Below are 24,917 nucleotides of genomic sequence, written 5' to 3'. Positions count from 1 at the left end.
TGTTTTTCACACACATTTTGGCGATCTGTATTTTCTTTCTTGAGTAATCTTTGAGAAATAATACAAACGAGTATGAGGAAAACATATTAATCAAGTTGAAAACATTATCCAATGAAGTACAAATTAAAATGCAGCAAAAATACATATCGATACTGACAAGACTTCATCCCTACACAGAGAGGAGGGTCACAATGGCTACTATTCTGAATTGGAAAATCTAAGCACAGAAACTCCATTATTTGATATGATACTGAAGATGCTGCAGAGTTTTTAAAATCCTAAGCAACTTCCCCCTCCACTTACTCCCCCCACTCTCCATTCCCCACTCCCAGCCATGACTTCCCAATAAAGAAAAGACACAGTACCAAATGTGAAAATACCAAACTATTTTATTAAAAGTTTGAAAATCCTTCAAGAGGTTTACAAAAACACCGTAACATGGACACAGCAAAATTGCCAAAAGGCATAGAGTGGGAGCCAATTCACATGGAGGCAAGATTAATCCAGCCCATCTGCAAAGGGCATCCCTCAAGGCAGGGCACAGTTTTCTATTCTTCTGCTTACTTGAAAAAAAGGGGCATTTCTGCACAAATGGACCTTACCCTAAGAGGTACTCTTACAATTAACATTCCATATAACACACAATCTAGGCACCAGCCTTGCACCTATCCCAGGTAATTCAACTTGTGGTTGAAAGAGTTACGTTGGGAATGAAATACTTACTTGTATGGGCCTTTCTGGCTTTTGATCCTTCATACTGACAATCCTGGAGAGGTGGAAAATCAGCTCTGCAGAGGGCAATTCTAGCCCGTTTCTCCCTAGGAATGCTGTCTCAGAGTTTCTCAGACCAGCCATTCTCCTGCTCCTAGAATTGCATCCCCCAACATAGGGAAGGTGTTTGAAGTCACCTCAGCTGCCAAATCCAGAGCTTCCTGATTCCCGGTTTCTTAGAATTACCTATGTATCCTTTTAGAATGTTTTGGGACGCTTGGCACACCTCTACAGTTAGAATATTCAGACACTTTCTTTTGCTCATTTACAAAAAAAAAATTTTTTTTAAAAAAGGAACATTCAAGCTTCATTAAAAAATTTATTTTCCATATAAAAGTGCCAAAATATTCACCAACGCTGCCATCTATCTCAACAACCAGTTTACTCTAGAAATCAAAACACAAGCATCTTTATTCACATTGTTTATAACCAAATTCCATTCACACGTTCCCACAGTAACCTGAGTCCCTAGAAAGAGGGAAGTTTGCGTTCCTGTTTGCTGTAGTAGTCCATATGTCCAGGTTCATATAGGCACGGAAAGGGTTAAACCTTGGGTAATATTCCTGCTTACACATCACTGCTGGGTTTTCCATGTGAGTGGAATGCTGGGTGGTGGGATTGACGGAACAGCAGCTTTCGTACACATCATTTTGTGGGGCCCAGATGGAACCAAAAAGTCCAGACATTGGGGATAAGCTTCTGGTGCTTGAGAGGTAGGGCTGGAATAGAAGACAAAAACCTTACTAAAGAGCCAGTATACTTAAAAACAATAATGGCATCTACTCAAGTCACGTGGACGGGAGGAAACCCATTTCTAGAAAATTGATCAACCATAAAGATCCCCTTAAAATTGAGAAGGAATGCCATCCTCCAGGGAACTCTGCTGATGTGGCTCTCCTGGTACACCTTTATCCTTCCCAAGGGAAGTGGATAGATAGGTTACTGGCCCAGAAAGATTGATTTTTAATTTTTTTAATATGAAAGGCTTTAAAGAGCCTTCTGAATAGGAAAAGGATCTAAGAATAAAGATCTTCAAAATGCAGTTTAACTCAATCAGTTGATAATTTGGGCATTATATTAAAAAAAAACTGAAAAGGTCCCTATTGTTAACAAATATCGTTAAAAAGAGGTCCGGTGCTCCTACTTTTTAATACCAGTTAGTCCCTCCCATTTTTTCCAACTGATGCAGTGGAAATATAGCAGGTGATAAGTATTTATTGTATGCTGAAAACTGGTTGCACAAATATAAGAAAAAAGACATTTCTTGTCCTCTATGCCAGGGCTTCTTAAACTTTTTCCACTCACAATCTCTTTTCACCCTAAAAATTTTATGTGTCCTTAGGTATATAAAATAAGTATACAAATAAAATATTTATTGAAAATAAATCATAATTTCATGACTCCCACATTTAGTTATGAGAACCCATATAGGGTGGAGACCTACAGTTTAAGAAGCTCAGGGCAGCTAGGTAGCACACTGAATAGAGCACTGGGCCTGGAGTCAGGAGGCCCTGGTTTCAAATCTGATCTCAAACACTTAACACTCACTAGCTAAGTGATCTTGGGCAAATCACTTAACCACAAATGTCTTGTCAAAAAAAAAAGGGAAGAGGTTGGGCTCTAGGCAGTTTCTCTCATTATATCCTAATGGGAAAAAACAATATATACAGAAAAAGGACCTGAAAGGGGACAGGAGGTAAGTGTCACCCCAAGAATGAAATGATTAAACTTAAAGAGTATTCAAGTAGTAAATGTAAACTATTTCACAGAGCATCCAGTAAGGAACCCTAGGGATTCCTCACGTCTCCGTCCCAGCCCTCTTTCATTTTTTCTTTTGATGATCCTCAGCAGCTCCCATAGTTAATGGTAAACACAAACTTTACTTGCAGATCTACATACATCATTTTAGTTTATCTCATATTTCATTTCCCCTCAATTCTATTTCAAAGTGGATTTCCCATTTCAAACTCACCATGTCCAAAACAAAAATCATTCTTCTAAACCCTACTTCCTCTTTGGAACTTCCCATTTATTAAGAAGTCACCCAGGTTTACAATCTCACTATCCCCTCAGCTCCTCTCTTATCCCTCATGTACAATCTGTTGCCAAAACTTGTTTCTACCTTCACAATCTTTCATAAATTTTCTCTTTTTTCACAGCCACCTACACCTTAGTTTAGGGTCTCATCGCCTCCTCCCACCTGGTCTATCACAAAAGCCTTCTAAATCTAAATGGTCTCTTCATCCTAAATCTCTCCTTATTCTAATCCATCCAAAGGTCAGCTCCAAAGAGGATTCTTCTAAAGCACAGTTCTGATTATGTCCCTCTATACTCTGCTCAATGAGCTCCATGGGCTCTCTACACCTCTCTTCATTATCAAATACTACTATGTTTGGCATTTAAAGTTCTTTATAACCTGTCTAACTTACTACATCTTCAGTGTTCTGATAGTTGACTTCCCTGCACACATTCTAGCTATACAGGATTACTTGCTGTTCCCCAAACACGGCACTCCTTAACTCCCATGTCTACCTCTGCTCTGGTTGTCCAACATGCCTGAAATACTATGTCCCCACACCCTTACTGTCCCCCTGACTTTCTTCACAATTCAGCTCAAATCCTACTTCCTCAAGACCTTTCCTTCTGGTCCCCCCTTTACCTGCTTCTGCTTTTCCTCTGAGATGACCTTGGGTTATTGCCTAACTCCTCTGTATATCCTGCTTGTACCTAATTATTGAAATGTCTCTCTCCCCCAGTAGTATGTAAATATCTGATGTATGGTTTTTGGTTTTGGGGCTTGTCTGAGGTTTTTTGCATCCCCAACACTTAGAACGATATCTGGCATGTAGTAAGTACTTAAATACGTATAGAACAGAAATACAAGATTCAAATTTGTAAGAATAAGAAGCATTGTCAATTAATAATTGTCATTTCTAAGCTTATAGCAGCTATTTGAAAAAATTCTCTAATCCTTTATAATTGGATAAATGTAAATTAAAAATGTTAGGATTACTCACACCCACAATTAAGTTGCCCCCACCCCCCAAAAATAAAAGAAAAATGACAAATGCTAGAGGGGCTAGAGATAGCTGCTGTACATTAATTAATGTGTTATTGACACAACTGTAATTGGTCCAGACATTCTGGAAAACAATTGGAGAATATGCCCCCAAAATTACTAAATTGGGCGTACCTTTTTTAAACCAGCAATGCCACTGCTAGAACTATGTTTTTTAAAAGTTTAAAAGAAGATAACCTATCTATTTAGATAGGTTATCTTTTTTAAACTATATATATTATACACACACACACACACACACATATATATATATAAAATTACAGCTGCTTTTTTTTTTATAGTGGCAAATAACTGAAAACTAAGATGGTGACCATCAACTGGCAGCACCCAATGCTTTGGCTGGTGGTAGAGAATGGACTTTCAGGGTGTTATCTAGTCATAGCTAAATGACTTGTTCAATGTTACAAAAAGTAAGAATCAACAGAAGTGAAATTCAAAGCCAAGTCTTCTCATTCCAGATCTAGCACCCAAATTCATTCCATGGCTTCACAGTGCCTTTCCTATCCTGATTTCTCATCCTGGAAAGGAGAGGACTATAGGTTCTTGAGAAATCTAGCAAGGAAGCACCTGACCTAGAAGGTACTATTAAATGGGAAGGATTTCAAGTATGAGCTCACTGATGCTAGATTGAGTTATTGAAGTATAGAAGCCTCAAAGCTATAAGGAATTTTTTGGTCATAGAAATTCTTGAAGATCATCTGCTAATTTATCAGTTCCATGCCACTGGAGCACCTAACTAAAATAATTACTAATGGACAAAGGATGGACAGTGAACAAGTTAGGGATAGTGACAGAATGAATAAAAATGGCATAGGGGATTACATAGAAAAAAAAAATATATATATATATACACACACACACACACATACATATATATATACACACACACACACACACACACACACACACATATACATACACACCCTTTGTCCCAGCAATACCACTCCTAGGTCTATAATGCAAAGAGATCAAAGAAAAGGGGAAAGGACTTATTTCTACAGAAATGTTTATAGCAGCTCTTTTTCTGGTGGCAAAGAATTGGAAATTGAGAGATGCTCGTCAGTTGGGGAATGGCTGAACAAAGTGTGGTATATGATTGTGATGGAATACTAATTGTACTCTAAGAAATGAAGAGCAGGATAGTTTCAGAAAAATCTGAAATAATGTAAAGTGAAGTGAGCAGAACCAAAACATTGTAAACAGTAACAACAATATTGTAAAGATGAACAACTGTGAAAGATTTAGCTACTCTGGAGAATTCCAAAGGACCTATGATGAAAAATGTTATTCTACCTCCAAAAAAGAGAATTGATAAACTTTGAATGCAAACTGAAGCATGCCTTTTTTAAACTTTATTTTTCTTGTTTGTGTTTTTCTTTTGCAATATGGATTATATGGAAATGTTATGCATGACTTCATGTATATATTCAATTTCAAACTGCTTGCCTTTTCAATGAGCAGGGAAGAATGGGAGAGAGTAAGAAAATTTAGAACCCCAAATTAAAATATTTTAAAATGTACACATAATTAGAACATATTTAACAAAGTAGAAATATATTTTAAAAAAACAATTATTACTCACTGTAAACTCAGGATCACTGACAGAAGAGCTGACATAGCTGGCAGGTTCCCAGGTAGGAGGCGCATTGGGTGGGGTACTCCAAGACGACTGGGAGCTATGACTGATGAAAGCTGTACTGGGAACTTCTGTAGGACAGGGGAAGCCATTGTGGTAATTCATGTTTTCTATGAAGAAAGGAAGAAAAGGGAGCAGCTTTTCATAAGGAAATCAAATCAAAGCATTTTAGTAAGACAAGCATTTACTAAACCCAATTAAATGTGAGGCATGGAGGATACAAAGGTAAAAACAGAGATGCTTCCTTTTGGCCCTCAAAGAGCTTCCATTCTTTTGGATGAACCCCTTCTTAATTCAAAGTATTATAATACTGCTCTCTGGAAAAAAGAAGATTGCCAATATTACTGTATCCAGTTACTCAGAAGCAAGCATAGAAAATACCTCATGGAGAACAGACATTAACCATGGATGGAATTTTCATTCTAAATAAAACAGATTAAAAAAAAAAAAAAAACAAATGGGCAGAATACTATGAACATGTTATTACTCTTAGGCTTTGCCATCTAGGAGGAAAAAGATTTCGAGGTATTAATGTTAACCTTTGGGAACCTTGGACAATGAGAGTAATTTGCATATTCAGGGTAGCAAAGTTCTGACAACTAGGTGGCCCCCCAGATAGAGTAGTGGGCTTGGAGTCAGGAAGAATAGCATTCAAATCTGGTCTGAGACATAGGTCATTTAACCTTTGTTTGCCTTAATCCACTGGAAAAGAAAATGGCAAACCACTCCAGTATTTTTGCCAAGAAAACCTCATAGATAGTTAGACATGACTGAGGACTTAACAACAACAGATTATCTTTCACAATTCACAGATAAGGAAACTAAGATTCAGAGAGATTAAATGATTTCCCTAAAATTACACTCAATAAGAAAAGAAATGAAATCTGAATACAAGTTTTCTGTGCCAAATATAGTATTCTTTCCTTCTACATTATTACTGTCCTAAATAGCATATACTCTGCATTTCAAGTTGGGAAAGAGAAGAATATGTAGGCTATACAGAGAATTCAAGGGTGGCGGAGTTTTGGGGGGGAGGAGGAGATGATTTTATCTCAATTTTTGAAGAACACATAGAAAGACTCACGATTGTACTACATGATTTGGTTAGGGTTTTTGTCCATTTTTTTTTTTAGAGGGAGGGGATGATTTTGTGTCAATTTTTGAAGATCACATAGAAAGACTTATGATTGCACTATATGATTTGGTTAATCTCCATGGCACATTACTGAATATCTAAGCACCATTCTTCATGTTTATTAACTCTATTATGAGGGACAGTCACCTGGATGCTTCTATACCAAGAGTTATTACCATAAGATCTGTAGACTGCCTGAGAAGTTTGCAGACAGACTTCAGGAAATTCATGAATTTGGATGGGAAAAAAATAACATCTTTCTTTTCATTAACTTTTGATTTCCTTTGTAATTCTGTGTGGTTTATTTTATGTATTTAAAAAAATTCTAGGAAATGAAACTAAACTACCAAAGAGATCCATTTCTTTCTCTCTCTCTCTCTCTCTCTCTCTCTCTCTCTCTCTCTCTCTCTCTCTCTCACACACACACACACACACACACACACACACACACCCTAAGAATCCTGGCTCTAGATCCTAAACATCAACTTTCCTATTAATTTCACAGTTTTTACCTTCTGGAAAGCCGTTGTAATCATTCACTTCTAGCGGGCAATACACATTGGGAAACTGGCCTTCACAAGTTGTATTCCAGTCAATGAAACTGTGACAAAAGAGAAGGTACCTAGTTTCAGAAATACGACAGCCAGACATCAAATAAGGGACGATGAAACCATTTTTAAAGGGAATATTAAATATGAACAAATGTTAAAAGACTATCTTTCCAAAGTCTTGATTCTTTAAACAACTCTACTCCACAACATATAATGAAGAGTCATTACAAATGGATTCTATCTTGTTTTCTCCATTAGTTCTTATCCTTAAAAAAGCCAGATTACTTTCTTAAATCACAGCATTAGAAACATAGTTAGTTGAATGAGACTGGACAAATCCAAGGGCATCTCAGCAATGTATCATGATAATAACACATTAGCCATAATGAGAAAGATGGCCATCATTGGCTGGGCACATTAAGTGTTGTTTTGTTTCGCCATGGAGATAATAAATTTTCACACTAATTCCTCCTCTCTTGATAAATCCTGTGATCAGTAATATACATCTACATCTATACAACTTATGACTTAAAAAGGTTAGGTGTGTATTCTGTACTGACCTAATTACATATGGGAATTCAGTACAGGGTCTTAGCTTCATAAATAAATCCAATACTATTTGGGTTTCCAGATTTCCTTCAAAGAATTAGGCCGACATCCCTTTCTGGAAAGTCATGAAAGTGTAAGAAGCTTCTTAGTAAATAACCTTTGATAAATGTTGCAAACCTTGAGCAAAAACAGTTGCAAGTAATCATACAATGCTGGAAACAAGAAGTTATCCATATGGATCTAGTAATTCAACAAAATGCACAAGCCAATCTCTATAGTTTTGCTATAGGAAAACCAATCCTTTCCATATTATTGTAATCAAGTAGTTATTCCAGTACCTGTCTTGCTTGACAATGAATTATTCAATACTTAAGCCATCTGCTGCTGTTCTTTTTCTTTTAAGCCTTTTGGAAATTGATGCCATTTACCATTTTAGCTCACACTGTCCCCTAGCCCTTCCCCTCCCTGGGTTTTCTCTTCAGTTTTTGTCTTTATTTTCTGCAAATATTACTCTTAAAAAATCCTGCAGAAGAGAGATATCTAAATCACATTCGATAAAAAAAGCAGCTTTTTGATCAGAGATGCACATAAATAAAAGATCTAATATGAGTGCATGTATGTGTGAATGAGCACTCATAATGAACACTCACAGACAAACATTATCACAATTATGTAAAGGGGAAAAAACCTTACCTGTTCTGAACAGGAGGGGGTTCCTGAATCATGCAAGGCATACTGTTCTCAAGATTGTAGCTTAAGCTGTTTGTCAGACATACCGGCTGGCCTGGCCACAAGTTGCCTGGGGGATAAAGACCTAAAGGAGAAAAGACTGGCGCATGAGGGCTCCAGCATTCTCCCCCTTCTCTTTATTCACTTCTGGCTCCTCCTCCAAGGAAGCCCAGCTCAGATGTGCCTTCCTGAACTGCTGTGAGGCTGAGATGGAGTCCAGAGAACAGAAAGCCTGCCTCTGGTTCCATCCTTCCCCAGCTCCCCTTTCCTTTTCCTCTGAGCTGGAAGAGCCAAGGTGATCAAGCAAGGAAGGCAAACTCAAGGCTGGCTGGGGGAGAGGGGAGGAAAGTAGCTCCCAGGAGGGGGGCTGGCAGACGCAGGGGCAGGTACAAGCAAAGACCCCTACCAAGCTCCACATGCTGCCAAAGTGCCGTCCTGGGGTCCTTCCCCACTCCCCAGTCTAACCTGGGGTCAGCAGTGCCACAAGCAGCAAGGAACCCACCATCCCCATTCCCCAGGGCATCCCTGGTCTGCTCTGGCCTACAACTCCACCACTGGGTGCCCAACACAACTCACCTTTGTTTTTATCAGGATCTGAAGTCATGTCTGGGAAACTGGGACAAAGGGTTTCTGCGTACTGAGGGACGGTATTCATGTCTCTGCTGAGAGAGTGGGAAAAAGAGGGGGATGGCTGAATGGGGGGGGCATGAGTATGATGGAATTCTACCGTGCAGGGGCACAGGATGAAGATGAGAAACGGGAATACACTGATGACCTACGTGGCCCCATGGGCAGGACCAAAACAACAGCAGCTTGCATTATTGGGTTTGCAAATCGCTTTAAACTAGTGCCTCGTTTGATCCCCTGACTAACCCAGGAGGTGGGCACTAGTATCAGCCCCTCTTTACAGAAGAGGAAAACTATGATTTGCTGAGACTCTAACAAGGGTGTGAGGATGGCGCATTATGCCAGATAGCTACAAAAACACTCCAGGGCCTCTCATTTCTAAATTAGTGAAAAACCAATCGTGGCCCCAGAGAAAATGGGACTCTATATACATTCATCACCTCCAGGATCAGATACAACATTTTCTCTTGGGCAATGAAAGCACTTCTTTAGCTAGCCCCCTCCTCTCTTTCCCTATCACATACTCTCTGAGCCAGAGACTCGCTGCTGTTCCAGGTCTCACCTCTGGGCATTTTCTCTGCCTGGCCCCCTACACTTGAAATGCTCTCACTCCTCACTGCCACTTGATGGATTTTCTGGCTTCCCTTAATCCCAAGTAGAGCCTCATCGCCTATAATCCTTCAATTCCAGCAATTTCCCTCTCTTAATTATTTATCCCATGCATGGCTTGCTTGTACATTATTTAATGACCCTTCCTCTCCCATTAGACTGTAAGTTCTTCAGAGGCAGAAGGTTTTTTTTTGTTTGTTTGTTTTTTTGCCTCTTTTTTGTATCCTTAGCCCTTAGGACAGTGTCATCTACATGGTAAGTATAATAAATGTTTAATGATTTGACTACCAGATAGTCAATCTATTTGATATTTTTATGTAATTGCTGTTTATTATGGGGTAGGAGGTGGGGAAGTATTTCCATAGGGAAAGAGGGATGAATATCTAAGAATGACACAAAAAAAGTCATCAAAAAACACTTATTCTGAAAGGGCAAGTGTTAGAAATGCTACAGATGCTTTTCACTCTGACACAAACAGTTTTAGTTTTTGCATGATTTCATCTTTCAGAGCTAAAAAGATTTCAGAGAGAAGTCTCAGCAACAGGTTAATAATGGGGAGGGGGGCTGAGAAGATCCCTCCATATAGTCACATGCCAACAACAAAGCTCCTTGGTTAACTTAAAAGGTAAACTTAAGAAAAATGACATAATTGTAGTTAACCTGATAGTTTCAATCCTCTTAAGTTGCTGGCAGTGACTCTCCGCCTTGGTTACTGTTTACCCACTAAAACTCAGCCATAGGTTCCACTGGATAGACAAATGTCCTGTTTAATAAGCTCACCAGTGTCAGAGGACAGCCTGTGTCCTTCCTCCATGGGATGACAGGCAACTAAGAATTCTGTACACATCTCCTTCCTGATAACATAGGGTCCATTTGTGTTGTCTCAGGAAATCAGAATATAGTGCATGGGGAAAATATAAATATGTGAAGCTGTTTGGGGTGGCTTGAGGGGCTATGGTGCACTGAGCGTGGATCTGGAGTCAGGAAGCCTCATCTCTCAGACCCTTCTGAGCCCCATGACTCTGAGCCAGTCACTGAGCTCTGTGTGCCTCAGTTTCCTCATCTGTAAAATGAGCAAGAGAAGCAAAAGGCAAACCTACTCCAGTATCTCTGCTAAGAAAACCCCAAATGGGGTCATGAATAATCGGAAACAACTGAATATAAATTAATAAACAACAATCAAGAGGCTCTTGTAGGTTCCTAGAGGGGACAGTTAGGTGACAGTGACTAGAGCACCTCAGAAAGACCCAAGTTCAAATGTAGCCTCAGACACTTACTCACTTTATGACCCTGGGCAAATCACTTAACTTGCTTCAGTTTTCTCATCTGTAAAATGGGGGAGAATAATAACAACCCCTTCCTCTAAAGGTTGTTATTAGGATTAAATGATATAATTATCATAAAGCAATTAGCACCATTTCTGGCACACAGTACGCACTATATAAATGTTAGGTATTGTTAGTGATACTACACAATAACATTTTCTTAGTCTCAGTACTCTTCAGTTTTTATCTAAATTTCTTGCAATAGTGCAGCACTGGCCCATCCTCCTATCAGCTAGGTTCCTTTTATATTTGCAAATTTTCACCAATCCAATAGGGCTGTCTCATTGGAAAACAAGGAACAAACACCATGGTGTTGTTTAATAAAAATATACAAAAATAATACAACATAGATAATGTTAATTTGAAGCTTTCAAAGTCAATATTCCTGGCAGGGACATTTCTGTTTTTGCTTTTTCATTCCATGATCTAATAATTTTCCCTTTCAGTACTACTACATTTCAAAGTCAACATGCCCAGAAAAGGATCCTATTTTTCCTTAAAACCTTTGTCAAACTTCTTTATTTCTAGTCAGAAAGTCACCATCTTTCTAACTTGTAACCTTAATCTTTGACCCCCATCTTTTTCAAACCCAATTTACCCACTAAGCTGCAAAGCCAGTTCTTGGGTCTGAATCATTTTTTTGCATCTACATCTCTCATATTAAGTTTCATTCTCTCTGCTCACATCAATAACATCATCATTAAGGTCTTTACAGCCTATTTCCTGAACTCCTACAATATCCTCCTAATCTCTTTCACTCTAGTCTTTACTTCTTCCATTCCATTCTTCATATATCTTTCAAAATAATATTCTTAAAACAATGGCCTTAAATCACACTGATAATGTCATTCCCTGACTCAAACCTTCAGAGATTTCCCATATTCCTTATAGAATAACACAACTCCTTACCCTAGAATTCAAGGACCTCCAAAATCTGAATTTAAACTACCTTTCCACATTTAGTTCATCATATTTCCATTCATGGATTCAACAATCAACCCACACTGAACCATTAAAATTTGAAGCATCCTACCATCTCCCTCTGTGTATTTGCCCAAACCGGTCTTTCCCCTAAAACTTTCCCTGATTAGCCTCCCCCAATTCCAAGGTTACTGCTCTTTTGCTCCCTATTTTATCCTGTAATATGTTTATCTTTACACATGTTCTATCTCTCTCCCACCACCATCAGGTAAGGTAGAGTACCTGGTATACAGCAGGTGCTTAACAAATGTTTATGAAATCTATAAGCTATGGGAGAAAAATCACCATGCTGAGAACCAGGCAACCCATAATGGAATTTACTTGGCAGGAAAATTACCTATCAATTAGTCAACAACAATTAAGGAACTACTCTGTGCTAAGCATTGTGCTAAGCTTTAACAATAGACATATTAAAAATGAAGCCACCTCTGCTCTCAAGGATGTCACATTCTACTTAAGTAAATGAAATGTATAAATGTAAGAAAAAGAAATAGAGACAAAAATATATGTGTGTGTAGTATATGTATATGTATATGTAGTATACATATTCCATATGTGTATATGAAAATAATTCAAAATGGCTAAATATAGGGTAGTGTGAGAGGGAGGGCATTAGCAAGGGGATCAAAAAAAGATTTTTGGTGTTTTAGCTGTGTCTTAAAGACAGTGATTCTATATGAGAGAAGATGAGGAGAAAGTGCATTCCACACATGGGAGAAGGCCAGGGCTAACATAAGAAGATGGGAAATACTAGCAGAAATAAACAAAAGTCCCATTTGGATGGATTGCAGAGTCCAGGGGGAAAAAATGATACTTAATGATATTAAAAGATAGGGCCAAGTCATGAAAAACAATTATTACCAAAAAAAAAAAAAAAAACGACTCCCAGATTTCAGGAAAAGAAAGAACTTGTTGGAAAACTACAAATAGTACAATATATATTATTTAAGAAATTTAAATTAACTTACCTGGGGTTGCAGATGTTGTGGGACAGATTCAAAGTGATGGGGGTTTCAGATGGAAAATCAGTTTGTGAAATATTCTCACCTGAAGACAAAGATAGAGGAAAGAGATAGAGGAAAGGGATTCATATGTATAAAATATTTATCTTATCTTGTTCTGTAGTAGTCCCTAGCTGAGGGGGTGGCCTCCTATGGGGGGGGGGGGGGGGAATTAAACAAATGAAGGCATTTGAACACGATGGAATGTTGACAAAATGGACAGTTCCTGAGGACACTAGGAAGAATTCTATGCTCTTGATTCAGAATGAGGTGAGCAGAACTAGAAAACAATTTATACAATGAGAACGTTATAAAAAAGAAGAAAGCCTTCACACTATTTAATGCAATGCTAAACCACGAAACCAAAAGAATGAAGGTGAATCAGCTGTTAACCTCCTGTCAGAGCAGTGACAGACTTATCGAAAATGAGTTAGGTTTGTATGGAAATGGTGAATGTGGAAATTTGTTTTTACTCAATTCTGCATATTTGCTATGGGGCTTGTTTGTTTTTTGAGGTCTTAAAAAAAAAAAAAAAAAAAGACATTTTCACCTGAATCAGATAACATATGAAAGATGTTTTAAAATTCCAATTATATTATATATATACATATATATAAAAATACTTTTTTAACCTCAAACCATATATTTCTTCCTTTTTTAAGCTGACATTGATATTCAAGGACAGAATCAAAATTAGCTCTGTTACTACTTTCTCAATTGCTATATTCTCAGGCAAAGACAGTTAAGTTGCTGGATGTGGAGTTTGTTTCTGATGCTTAGTCTAGTCATAAGAGCCTAGATAAAGCACAGTCTGAGACTCAGGTCTCTCCTCTGTAAAACTGAGATAATAATACTTATACTGCCTGTGCCTCCTTCGCACAGGAGTGAGAAGTGCTCTGTAAACATTAAAATGTTATTCACATGTAATTATTACTGAAAATAAGGGGAAACTCTGGTATAAGTGTTCTAATTTTACATTCAGATTCTGAATGCCACATTACAAAGACAAAATAGAAATTCTTTATACTGTGTTGGGGAGACACAAGGATATATATATTTATTTACAGATTGGCTTTTTGGGGGGATGTTTTTAAAGCCCTCCACTAAATCCTGCCCTGAAGGCTTGTGTTGTATGGAAAGGCCATTGGGGCACTGAAAGCTATGGCAAGGGAATGAAGATTCTGGCAGGCTCTGCCGAGGAGATGATGTTTCAGTATTCCCATAAGGGTCGGTCTCGGGTATGCAGAGAGCATGCATACCAATGAATCATAAATCTTTGAAATGGGATTTTTAAGATTTTAAAATGGGGCAGCTAGGTGGCACAGTAAATAGAGCACCAGCTCTAAGGTCAGGGGGACCTGAGTTCAAATCTTGTCTCAGATACTTAACACTTCCTGGCTGTGTGATCCTGGGCAAGTCACTTGACCCCAACTGCCAGGGGAGGGGGGGAAGAAAAGGGGGAAGATTTTCAAATGTACATGAGACATTCCAGGAAAACCAAAACAGCAAAAGATATAGGGGCTGCCTTGGGATTTCTGGTGAGGAAAATCCCTCTAACCATCAATGCGAGTCAACATTTTGTCTAGGACTGCATAACCTAGATCCCAGAAACTGAGCATTGGTTACAACATTTAATCGGGCTCTGTGAACTATTTAAAAAAAAAAAAAAAAAAAAAAAAGCAAAAATCACAGGATTATGGGTTTAGGGTTGGAAACAAATTAAGAAACATGTAATCCTACACGAATCAATTTACAAAAGAGGAAACTGAGGATAAAATTACATGTTTAGGCCAGACAACCAGGGCCAAGTATTAATTTTAATTCATGTTGCCAGTCAATGGACCCATGGGAAATAAGTTCTTCCTTGTTTAAAAAAAAAAAATTCATTTTTCTCAAGGATGTAAATCTGGAGAGAAAACGACCATTCCACATTCACTTAGCTCACTAAGAAGGGTAATGGGTCCAGCCTGGACAGAGTACCACAACAAAGCTTTAGGGTTGGGAAGGTCGTGCATTTCCCCGGTCTACCTGGTTCCCAAAGGTAAAAAACCTGCACTCTATCCCAGACAGCCCTTTGTGCCCTGGGCCCCCTACTCACGGGAGGGCAGGAAGTGCAGAGGAGGGAGCACGGATTTCTTGTCTCCATCAGAGCTGCTGGTACTGCTCCAGCTGCCCCAGCTGCCCCGGCTGGCCCGTACACTCCCGCAAGAGCTGCCACAGTCCGAGCTGGAATCTGAACAAAACTTGTCTCCACATTTCTTCTGAGGCCGCTGGTAATGACTCTCTGGAGGAAACAGGACAGAAGAGCATTTCAAGGTTTTCCCTAAGCTGCTCCCTCCTGACTCCAAGGCATGGAAAATCTGGCTGCCTTCCTGAATGGACTCTTGTTTCCCATAAGACTCGGTGCCCAGCTCTTAGGAAGCACTTGAAAGAAGTACAAGTTGCTCGTGAGCTCTGCTCCTCCTTTTCCCCTCTCCTATATCCACTTCTGAGACACCCTTCTCTATCTCTCAGGTACCTAAAGCACTTCTTCCCTGGAACATCCCTTCTTAGATGCACAGAACAGACTTCAAAGCTGGGAGGGGCCCTTTAAGAGAATCCCTTTATACTGGTGAAGAAATTGAGAAAGGGAAGCCAAAGCAGATGCCCCTCTCTTAACTCAGGATACAGCATACCTGTTTCTCCTGGGGTTGCAGAAGGCATTTTGGGTTCTGTTTTACAAATGTCCATGGTTCCACTCTGGGTGCACCAGCTCCTTAGAGGAGTAGCACCTCTCAGCTCGGGCCTTTCAAATTCAGTGCACGCGTGCTTTGATTCATTCTGTTCAGAAGCCCTATGGCAGCTAAAAATATGTTATAATTGTCCTCATCACACATGCATCACTATTACATAAAACAAAATTTATCATGCACTGCACAGATGATATACAACATAGAGTATAACATATACTATTATCACATATACAATGCCTGTTTTCTTTAAATATGCACAAAAATATATAGAGCTATAAATATGATATTCTAATATGTTTATACATGAAATGGTGACATAAAATATATTAACAAGGAAATATATGCACATATTGTGCCATGTATAAATACATGCATACACACATATGTATAGGTATAATATATAAACAAGGAATTGTGTATTACATATATGTGTGTTGTGTGTAATATGTGATCTATATGTAAACATACATGTGTCTCATTCATGTGTTTGTGAGAGACAGAGACAGGCAAGCAGAGAGAATGACTGCATCCCTACTGCTAAAGATGAGAACACTTGGAAGATGTGGGAAGAATTCTATCAAAGTGGGTCAGCTTTAGTTGAGTCATTACTTGGAAAAAGAAATCCCAATCTTTTTCACTATAAAGAATGCCTATGAAGATCAGAATGCATAAATGCTTTGCAAAATGAAATATTATATAAATATAAAGTATTATTCAACAGAGGTAAAAGAAACAAGAAATGGGATGTTTTTCATTTACTGCTTTTCTTCCCCTGACTTTTTACTCCGTTCACCATTACCTCACCCCTACTACCACCACAAAAGCAGAAGATAAGGAGCCCAATTCCCCAGATACTACCTACATCAATGTGTCATGGCTACGTGACGGGCAATTCTTCCACAGAATCACAGTGCAACTCCTCAAGATCTTAGCTGGCACAAAGAGTAGTTGAATGAGTTGCTATGGTTGGATTTGTTTCAACTTAACTAAAAGCTGGTCTTTGGGACATACATAATGAATCCAAAACCTGAAGCCTTCAACAAGATTTTGGTCTCCAGAGGAAAAGTCTAGGAGAAAACAAGGTGCCCCTCAAGACATCCAGGAAGCATCAAATCGAACCCCAGCAATGGCCAGACAACGCATTCTTCTGACAATCTCCCTGGGATACATGTCCCTTAAAGCTCACATAATACATAGCCATAAACCAAAACGGAGTCATTTCTTCTCCCACGTCTGAGGCCTGCCAGGTTTCTACTTTTAAACCTAATCATGTAGCCATAATTTTTAACTGGTAAAACTACATTTTAATTCCTCTTTAAAATTTTTACTTCTTCCTCTATGATTATGTTGGAAAGTTTTTTAAAGGTACCTTAGGGTTGACTCTTATGAAATATAGAGTAGGTGGAGAGGAGAATAGAGTGGGAGAGAAGGAACCAGACCTGCATCTCCTCTGGGACACAGTTAAGAGAGCTGACTGGAGTATGGAGTACTCAGGGTCACAGGGCCAGGTGGAGGGACCTAAGCCACTACTGCTTGGGACTTTCTACTGCTATGAAAAACTGAAACAAGAAAATGCAACCAGGATTTTTTCTTTTTTCTTATGGCAGACAAATCAGCCTATTCAAAATGCACTTAAGATAACAGTAATTACTTAATTCTACATCAGGCAAACTGTCTATGGGTAGGGAAAAATTTTGCACAAAATAGGATAGATAATTAATGCTAAAATGCCTTCTTTTTTTTTTTAAGAGAACCAAAGCCAGGAAAAATTAAAATATTTTTGTTGCTAGATATGGATGTGTTTTTTTAATTTTACATATATGTACACTGTATAAAATTTTAAAACCTTGAATGTAATGTCAAAACACATGACACATATGTATTATATATATGTATATACACACGCATATATGTATTGTGTGTCTGGTCTAAAAAGCCACTGAAATCAGCAACAAGTAAAATTTCAACCTCGGCTTTTTTTTTTTCTGTAAATTTTAAACAAACTCCATAAAAAATGAACACCTGTAATCAAGGCTATTGACAATCCTAAGGATGCATTTTCACATTTGGAAGTGATTTTTCAAAATAGAAAATATTTTATATTTTCAGGTAACTTACAAAATTTCTTTGAGGGAGGAGGAACAAAATGAGGATATGCCTATTCAGGGTTTGATTTCTGTTGTTGTTTTAAAGGGGGGAGGACTACAGACTACATACCTTGCCAATACAGTAACACTTTTTTTCTTGTTTTTTCTAGATGTTCTAGTTTTATTCCAATTTAGATTTGGGAGATTTCCATCCCTCTTTTCTTGCGGTCTCTTCTTCCTATCTTCTTGCTACAAATAAAGAAAAGAGAGTCAGCGACATGGTGGAGCTAAAGGCCAATGAATTTAAACAAACACTTCAGTGCTTAAATTTGATGCAGCAAGTGCCTGCCTCTGGATACACAACCTCTAGCTACTTTTCCACCCTGATCTCCAGAATTCAGGTCTTTTTTAAGCCCTGGAAACTTGGGTATAACTTTCTCCATCTCTGGTGTGTTTGCATTCCCCCTCTCTCCCCTCCTCTCTCAATCTCTGGAGAGAGAAGAAAACCTGGTCTATAAAGATTCTTAATGGGCTAAAAATGAGAAACATCTGCCAGATTTATGGTCAAGGTGCTGTTAAATTCTACCACAATAAATCCTCCTCCCCTCACCTGTTGGCTCGGTTCCTGCAATTCACATGAATTACTACTGAAGCACCACCAGCAATCACTTCAATAGAACCCAGAGGGAATTTACTTTTTAAATTGGGGGGGGGAGAGGGGGGGAAGAGAGAGAGAGAGAGAGAGAGAGAGAGACTGACTGACTCTTAAGTACAAAAATCAAGCCTCTTTTGTTAGAAAACCAAGAAGACTACTACATTCCAAACCAAATGGTACTTTTAGATAAACAGGGCAGGGACCTTCTTGAGGATTTTAAAAATGTGATTAATCAACAAACTTTTCTAATTGTGAGGAAGGAATAAAATTTAAAGAAAAGCCACGGTTCCTCTTCTCCTAGGGAATGTGTAGTTTTACAAGATAAAGCATATACTCGGCTATCTGTAATACCTAATACTATATACAATACAAAATATGCGTCATAAGTGTAATTATGTCCAAGGCATTGGTCTGAGCACTGGAACTGCCCCTGTTCCGCAGAGCCCACAATCATTCTTCTGAGAGATGGGGTCTGCAGGGACCCCAACACATGCATAGTCACTCAGAGAGACGCCTCCCGCTCTGGGGGTCAGGAAGGGTTGTATCTAGAAGGCGGAATGGGAGCCGTGCTCTGAAAAGATGCGGGGGATTCTAAGGTGCACAGGTGAGGGAGGGATCCTGTGGGGGCAGAGCCACAAGGGAGACAGAATGAGGGGGATGCACAGGGCACAGTCTGAAGGCTACATGCAGAAATCTAAGAGAAAAAAAAAACAGCAGCAAACATCTTAAAAGACAGTGGAGCCAGGGTTCAGGTGGCAGCTCTTGTTCCTGTTGGCTGTGGCTGGGTAAAATGAGCTGGAGAAGGACGTGGCAAACCCCTCCGGCACCTCTGTCCAGATAATCCCATATGGGGACACGAGGAATCGGACACTACTGAGTAACAACCATGCGCTCCCAGCTCTGGTTTTCTCCTGTGCTTCTGAAGCTCTAAATGGGAAGGTTTGCACCCTGCCACCCTCCACTTTCCCATCACCTCTGGGAGGCAGGGGGCTCCTGCCCCAAAACCCAGCTCCCAGCCCCGTGTCCCTCCTGTGGCTCACGCCTGGCTGCCCCCATTCATTCCAAACTCAGAATCAGGGATCAGCGGAGGAAAAGGACTATCCAGGCTCTCGGCACGGTCAGCTGCTGCCCCCTGCAGCCCGCTGAAGGAATGGCTGAGGGCCCAGGTCAGAGGTAAGAGAAGGCATCCTTATCAATCCCCTGGCCTTCTCAATGATGGAAAAGGTGGGAGGGGACAGCCAAGAGAGGAGCCGGCACCAATGAGACTCCAAACGAGCTTTGCAGGTTTAAATGGAGGTGGTGCCGTTCAAAAGGAAAAGAATTCTGGGTTCAGATCTCACCTCTGGTGCTTCCCCTGGGGGACCTCAGGCAGATGATGTAAAGGACTTAGCCCTGATTCTCACCATTTGTGAGGGTATGGCTTACAAGGCCTCCGAGGTCCTGGCTTCTAGTTCTAGATCAAGAATAGCCATCAACATACAGTTTCACCTTTGGAAACACCCATGATCTAAGTACAGAGTGGACAAAGGCCAGTAATTCATATGAAAAAGATGGGAGGATTGTAGTGGATCATAAGCTCAATCCAAAACAGAAATCAAAGATACTAAGGTGACCCTCACTGCATCAAGGGAAGCATCCTGCAGAATGAGGGTTGTCAGTTCCATCACCCTCTGCCCAGGTCAGCCCCCATCTGGATTACTGTGTCCGGTTCCCAGAAAAGCCAGAGAATGGACAAAGGACAGCCAGGAAGGTCAGAGGACTCAAAACTATGCCTTTTGAGAACCCAAGGAAGGAACTCCTCCAGCTGTAAATCTATGATCCTATAATTATCCGAGTGAAAGGGAAAATTAAAAAAGGGAAATAACTGCCTTCACATACTTAACAGAGACCACAAGGGAAACTGTCAGATTTGTTTCCCTTGGCCCCACAAGGCAAAGATAGAATTAAAAGTTAGGCTGATTTTGGTTTAATATAAAGAAGGATTTTCTAACCATTAGAAAAGCAAAAAGCTCTGTCTGCTTTTCAGGATGAATTCCAATTTTTCATCGATTGGACCTTTTAAAATTTTTATTCTGAACTTATGAAACAAAACAATCACAAAGTAGAATAGGAAAAAAAGAGGATTGCACAGAAAACAGTAAAGCTGTTATGTACAATTTGCTTTTCCTTTTAAATTTATAGTTAACATGTAACTTTCTTTTTTTCCCTTCCTCACAGCCTTAGAGATGACTACCATTAGATACAAATAAGTATGTAAACATGAGTGCATGTTTGTGTGTATGTGATGTGTATACATATGTTTATATACACATGCAGATCTAAACTATGCGTATTTCTATTTCTCTCTGGATGCAGACGGCATCTTTCTTCGTAAGTCCTTTGTAGTTAATTTGGGTATTTATAATAGCCAAAATGACCTAGTCATTGAAAGTTGTTCTTAAAACAATACTGCATTTACTGTACACAATGTTCTCTTGGTTCTGCTCACTTTGTTCTTCAGTCAAAGTCTTAACAGGTAAGAATGACTACTTAGGATCTCAAAATGGCTTCCTGAATGTCAAGCATGGGTGGAATAACTCTTTTTAAGAGCTTTGTCAATTTTTTGTAATTTTTCTTGAATCTAGAGTTAATTTTATGACAAGTTTCAGGTGGTCTTTCTATATGCCAAAAAAAGATATCTCTCACCTTTGATCTTCTTCTCATGACCTGCCAACTATTTCTATTCCCCAAAACTCAGCTCTGTTCTTCACTTTCTTAACATTCACTACTTCATATAAATTCACTTGTTTTAATCACTTTAATTGTCACCAGTAAGGAGATGGTTTCTAAATCTAGAGCCTTAACCTAAGCTATAGTTATTAGTTCAACTGCCTATTGGATCCTGAAATCTGAATGCCTTTCCATTATCCAAAACCATCAATACTACTAGAATAACTTTAGCCAAATGACTAAGTCACTGTTCTCTCTAGACGCTCAAGATTTTCCTCTAAAAATAAAAATGTGAGTGGTAAAAGACAACTAAAGTCCATTTGCTCCACAAATCAGCATTCTCCCCTCATTTTCCAACTTCTTCTCAGGCTCCCATCATTCTGTCAATTATATGCACATCAAGACTTGGTAAAGCTATCTGTTTAGATGTATGTAAATAATATTTTTTAACTGACTGCTTACTTTCACCACCTCTACAGCCAATTGGTGACACCAATAAATGTTGATTTTTTTCTCAAAAATATTTCTCAGATCTTCCCCTTCCTTACCCATCTCCCTGCCACAACTCTCATCAAGGCTCTCATCACTTTGCACCTACAACATTATAACAACGTCCCATATCCCCCATCACCTCTTCTCTCTTCCAATCCATCCTGAACATGTTCCTAAGATACTGCATGTGCCCTCCGTTTGTTATTTCCAATTTATCCTGTATATATCTTGCTTGGAGAGTTGTCTCTCCCATCAGACTGAATTCCCTCAGTGAGGACTGGTTTTTTGCTCTTTTTGTATCCCTAAGATATCTCCAGCACATAAAGGCTTTCTGATTTTAAGAACTGCTCAAAATTCTTTACTGGCCTCATAAGAAACAAAAGTCTATATTCCTTTGTCCGGCAACCAAGGCCCTGTACCACCTGGTTCCATCTAACTTCCCCCCCATCTTACCTTTTACTACTTTGTTCAGGTTCCTTCCTTTACCATTCTCCAAGAAGTTATTTAATGTTTCCATACCATATTAATAATGTCACCATCATCAACATTAACTGTTCCCATTTCCCTAGTTAGTTCCAAAAGTTGACAAAGTTCTTTCCTCACAAGTATGTGAGGCAGACAGGACCCCCGGTCATGCCTTCCCCTCTGTTTTACAAATGGGAAACTGGCCCATCAAAGCTAACTGACTTTATTACTAATGCAGAACTAATGTCACTGCAGATTCAAATCTAGGTTGACTGACCCTTTCCCTTCCAATCTCCAAATTTCGCTATCCTAGCTCAGGTGACTCCAATAACTGATCTCTACTCATCCCAACACACAGAGAATTTTCCCTCAATGGTGTTCCTGTCTGCCCCAATCAGAATGGCACCTAATCAGACACTATATTGCAAGAGCCCCTTAAATGTCTCACATAAGCATTCCCCAATGAACCAGCAAGTCCCTTGAGGTTAGGTCCCCCTCTCCCACCAAAGGCAGACCACCTGGCACATCCTTACCACATGAAGAAAAACACAAGGTTTCTCTTGTGAATTTAAGTAGAACAAAGAAGATCAGAGCTTTGGAAAAGCTCTCTGCAAATGCTGGAAGTTAATACACAAATGCGTGCATTTCTTCTTAAAGCTACAGGGACCAAGTCTGTATTGACCATTAACTTTTTACAAATCAAACTGAAAATGCCTTTGAATAAAGAAAAGCTGAAAAGCTGAATACAGACCTCGACTGAAGAAGGGACATCCTGTTTGCCACAACCTGTGTCTTCTTTAGGTGTTTTGTGAATCTTCTTTTCTGAGGAAGGTTTTGCATCAACCTGTTTTTTCAAAGTTTCACAACTTTCTACTTCATTCTTAATAGCCATTTGCTGGTTATTTCCTTAAATAAATAAAAAACGGTTCAACATTTGAGTAATCAGTTCAAGTCAGTTCCCAGGAGTGAGTTAGTTTTCTCCTGGTCATATTACTTGATGCCTACATCTGTATCTTCCTGATTTTACATGATGATGATAGCTGGACCATTCTTAGTTTAATAGTATGGAAGAGAAAAAATTTGAAAGCACTAAATAATTTTTTAAAACTATCTGATGTTGGGAAAATAACTGGGAAAATGATCAATGAAATAATGAACCCATATAGAGAGCCAGCATATATAAAAGATAATTATTTGATAAACCTACATTTAAATATTGAGGAAATGGATAGGCATTAAAAGTAAAAACTTCTATTGCTATGTGAGAAAAAAATGGAGTTGGATCCAATCTTCACATCCCATAATGACAGTAGACTGTCTAAACCAAAGTACTTTTTTAAAAGGAATATGTAGAACATTTTTTAAACAGAAAAATTCACTGAAGACAAAAATCAACGAGATTCATTCTGCATAGTAAAAGGATTTTGCACAACAAAAACAATCTTAAAAATCAAAAGCAAAGAGACAGATGGGGGAAATATTTGTAATAAATATGTCAGTTAAAGGTCTGATATCTAGAGTTGACATAAACTAATGCAAATATACAAAAACTAACAAACATTTCTCCAGTGGAACAAGAATAAAAGGAAAGAGACAATTTACAAAGAAGAAAATAAATCTATGTGCTGGTCAATATATGAGAATATAATAATTACTAAATAATCAGAGCACTGCAAATCAAACAGCTATGTAAGATACCATATTACCTGTACTAGGTTAATAAAAAAAAAATAATAAAATCTAATAAAAGCCATTGTTGGCTGTGGGGAAACAAACACTCTTGATAAACTATTGGCTAGGCTGAAGTCTAAGCCAAAAAAAAAATCATGAAAGACATTATACAGATGGAGTTATAAAACTGATCTCAACTTTTGAAACAGTAATTACATTTACTAGCATTTACTCCCCAAAATAACATGGAAATAGGGGGGAAAGACTATTTATTAAAAAAAATTAAATAATCTTTTAAACAGGAAAAAATTTAAAGACACCCACCACTGGAGAATGGCTAAGTAAATTATGTTCTATTAACAGAATACTCTTAAGGCTATACAAATAATAATTAATACTGGAATGAGATGACACTTAACAAAATCAACAGAACCAGAACCACATACAAACTAACTAGAATAATATAAGAAAAGAAAGGAGGGCAGGAGAAAAAAGAAGGAAGACACAACAATTAACGAAAATAATTCTATTTGTTCTTCATTTGTTTCATTTTACACTGTCTAGGTATTGTGGGCAGTTTTTGTCCCTTGTTTTATAGATTTATGTGCTTGTTTTCTATATTAAGTTAAGAACATTTTTTAAAGACTCTTAAGAGAAAACTGCTAAGTATTCTGTAACTGATCCATAAGAAAGTGAAGGGTTAAAGTCAAGGGAGGGGGAATGCCTTATCACAGAACACTAGAATTACATCAACCTTTAGCAAAGCATAGCCAATGTTTCAGCATTGGATCAACAGGTGATAATACTGATTAGAAAGTACTGATTCGCCTCACAACCTGAACAAATGTGTTCTGTAAACTCTGAATCACTATACAAGTAGAAGCTGCTATTTTCTCTGTGCCCTGCTACTCTACTGCTGGGTCATGAAATATAATAGAATATGTTGTGAGAAGGACAAGAAATACAACCTGGATATAGTTTCAATTTTATTTCTTCTCAAAATGCTTTATTTCTCAGAATCTGGAAGCTGCATTACTTTTTTTTTAAACTGGTTCTTTCTTACATAACTTAAATTAATAAATGCCTTATACTATTTGTAATCCTTTTCATCTG

General features: G+C 38.6%; 1 protein-coding gene across 3 annotated transcripts in view; it reads right to left on the bottom strand.

Moving 5' to 3' along the window:
- Nucleotides 1-832: 832 nt before the first annotated feature.
- Nucleotides 833-24,917, bottom strand: part of TMEM131L (transmembrane 131 like) — a 147,711-nt gene continuing 123,626 nt past the window's right edge. For 2 of the 3 annotated variants that reach the window (XM_031941752.1, XM_031941751.1), the window contains exons 26-35: nt 22,885-23,039; nt 17,943-18,061; nt 15,669-15,835; nt 15,092-15,277; nt 12,961-13,039; nt 9,027-9,112; nt 8,415-8,535; nt 7,134-7,222; nt 5,433-5,596; nt 833-1,490 (exon numbers count right to left, since the gene is read on the bottom strand). In XM_031941752.1, coding sequence (XP_031797612.1) covers nt 1,212-1,490; nt 5,433-5,596; nt 7,134-7,222; nt 8,415-8,535; nt 9,027-9,112; nt 12,961-13,039; nt 15,092-15,277; nt 15,669-15,835; nt 17,943-18,061; nt 22,885-23,039 — 1,445 coding nt within the window. In that variant the 3' untranslated portion in view covers nt 833-1,211. The remainder of the gene's footprint in view (nt 1,491-5,432; nt 5,597-7,133; nt 7,223-8,414; nt 8,536-9,026; nt 9,113-12,960; nt 13,040-15,091; nt 15,278-15,668; nt 15,836-17,942; nt 18,062-22,884; nt 23,040-24,917) is intronic. The other variant, XM_031941753.1, reaches the window with a different exon arrangement.

The sequence above is a fragment of the Sarcophilus harrisii genome, chromosome 6 (assembly GCF_902635505.1).
Source record: "Sarcophilus harrisii chromosome 6, mSarHar1.11, whole genome shotgun sequence".
Lineage (NCBI taxonomy): Eukaryota > Metazoa > Chordata > Mammalia > Dasyuromorphia > Dasyuridae > Sarcophilus > Sarcophilus harrisii.
This window is presented reverse-complemented; position numbering and strand designations above follow the sequence as displayed.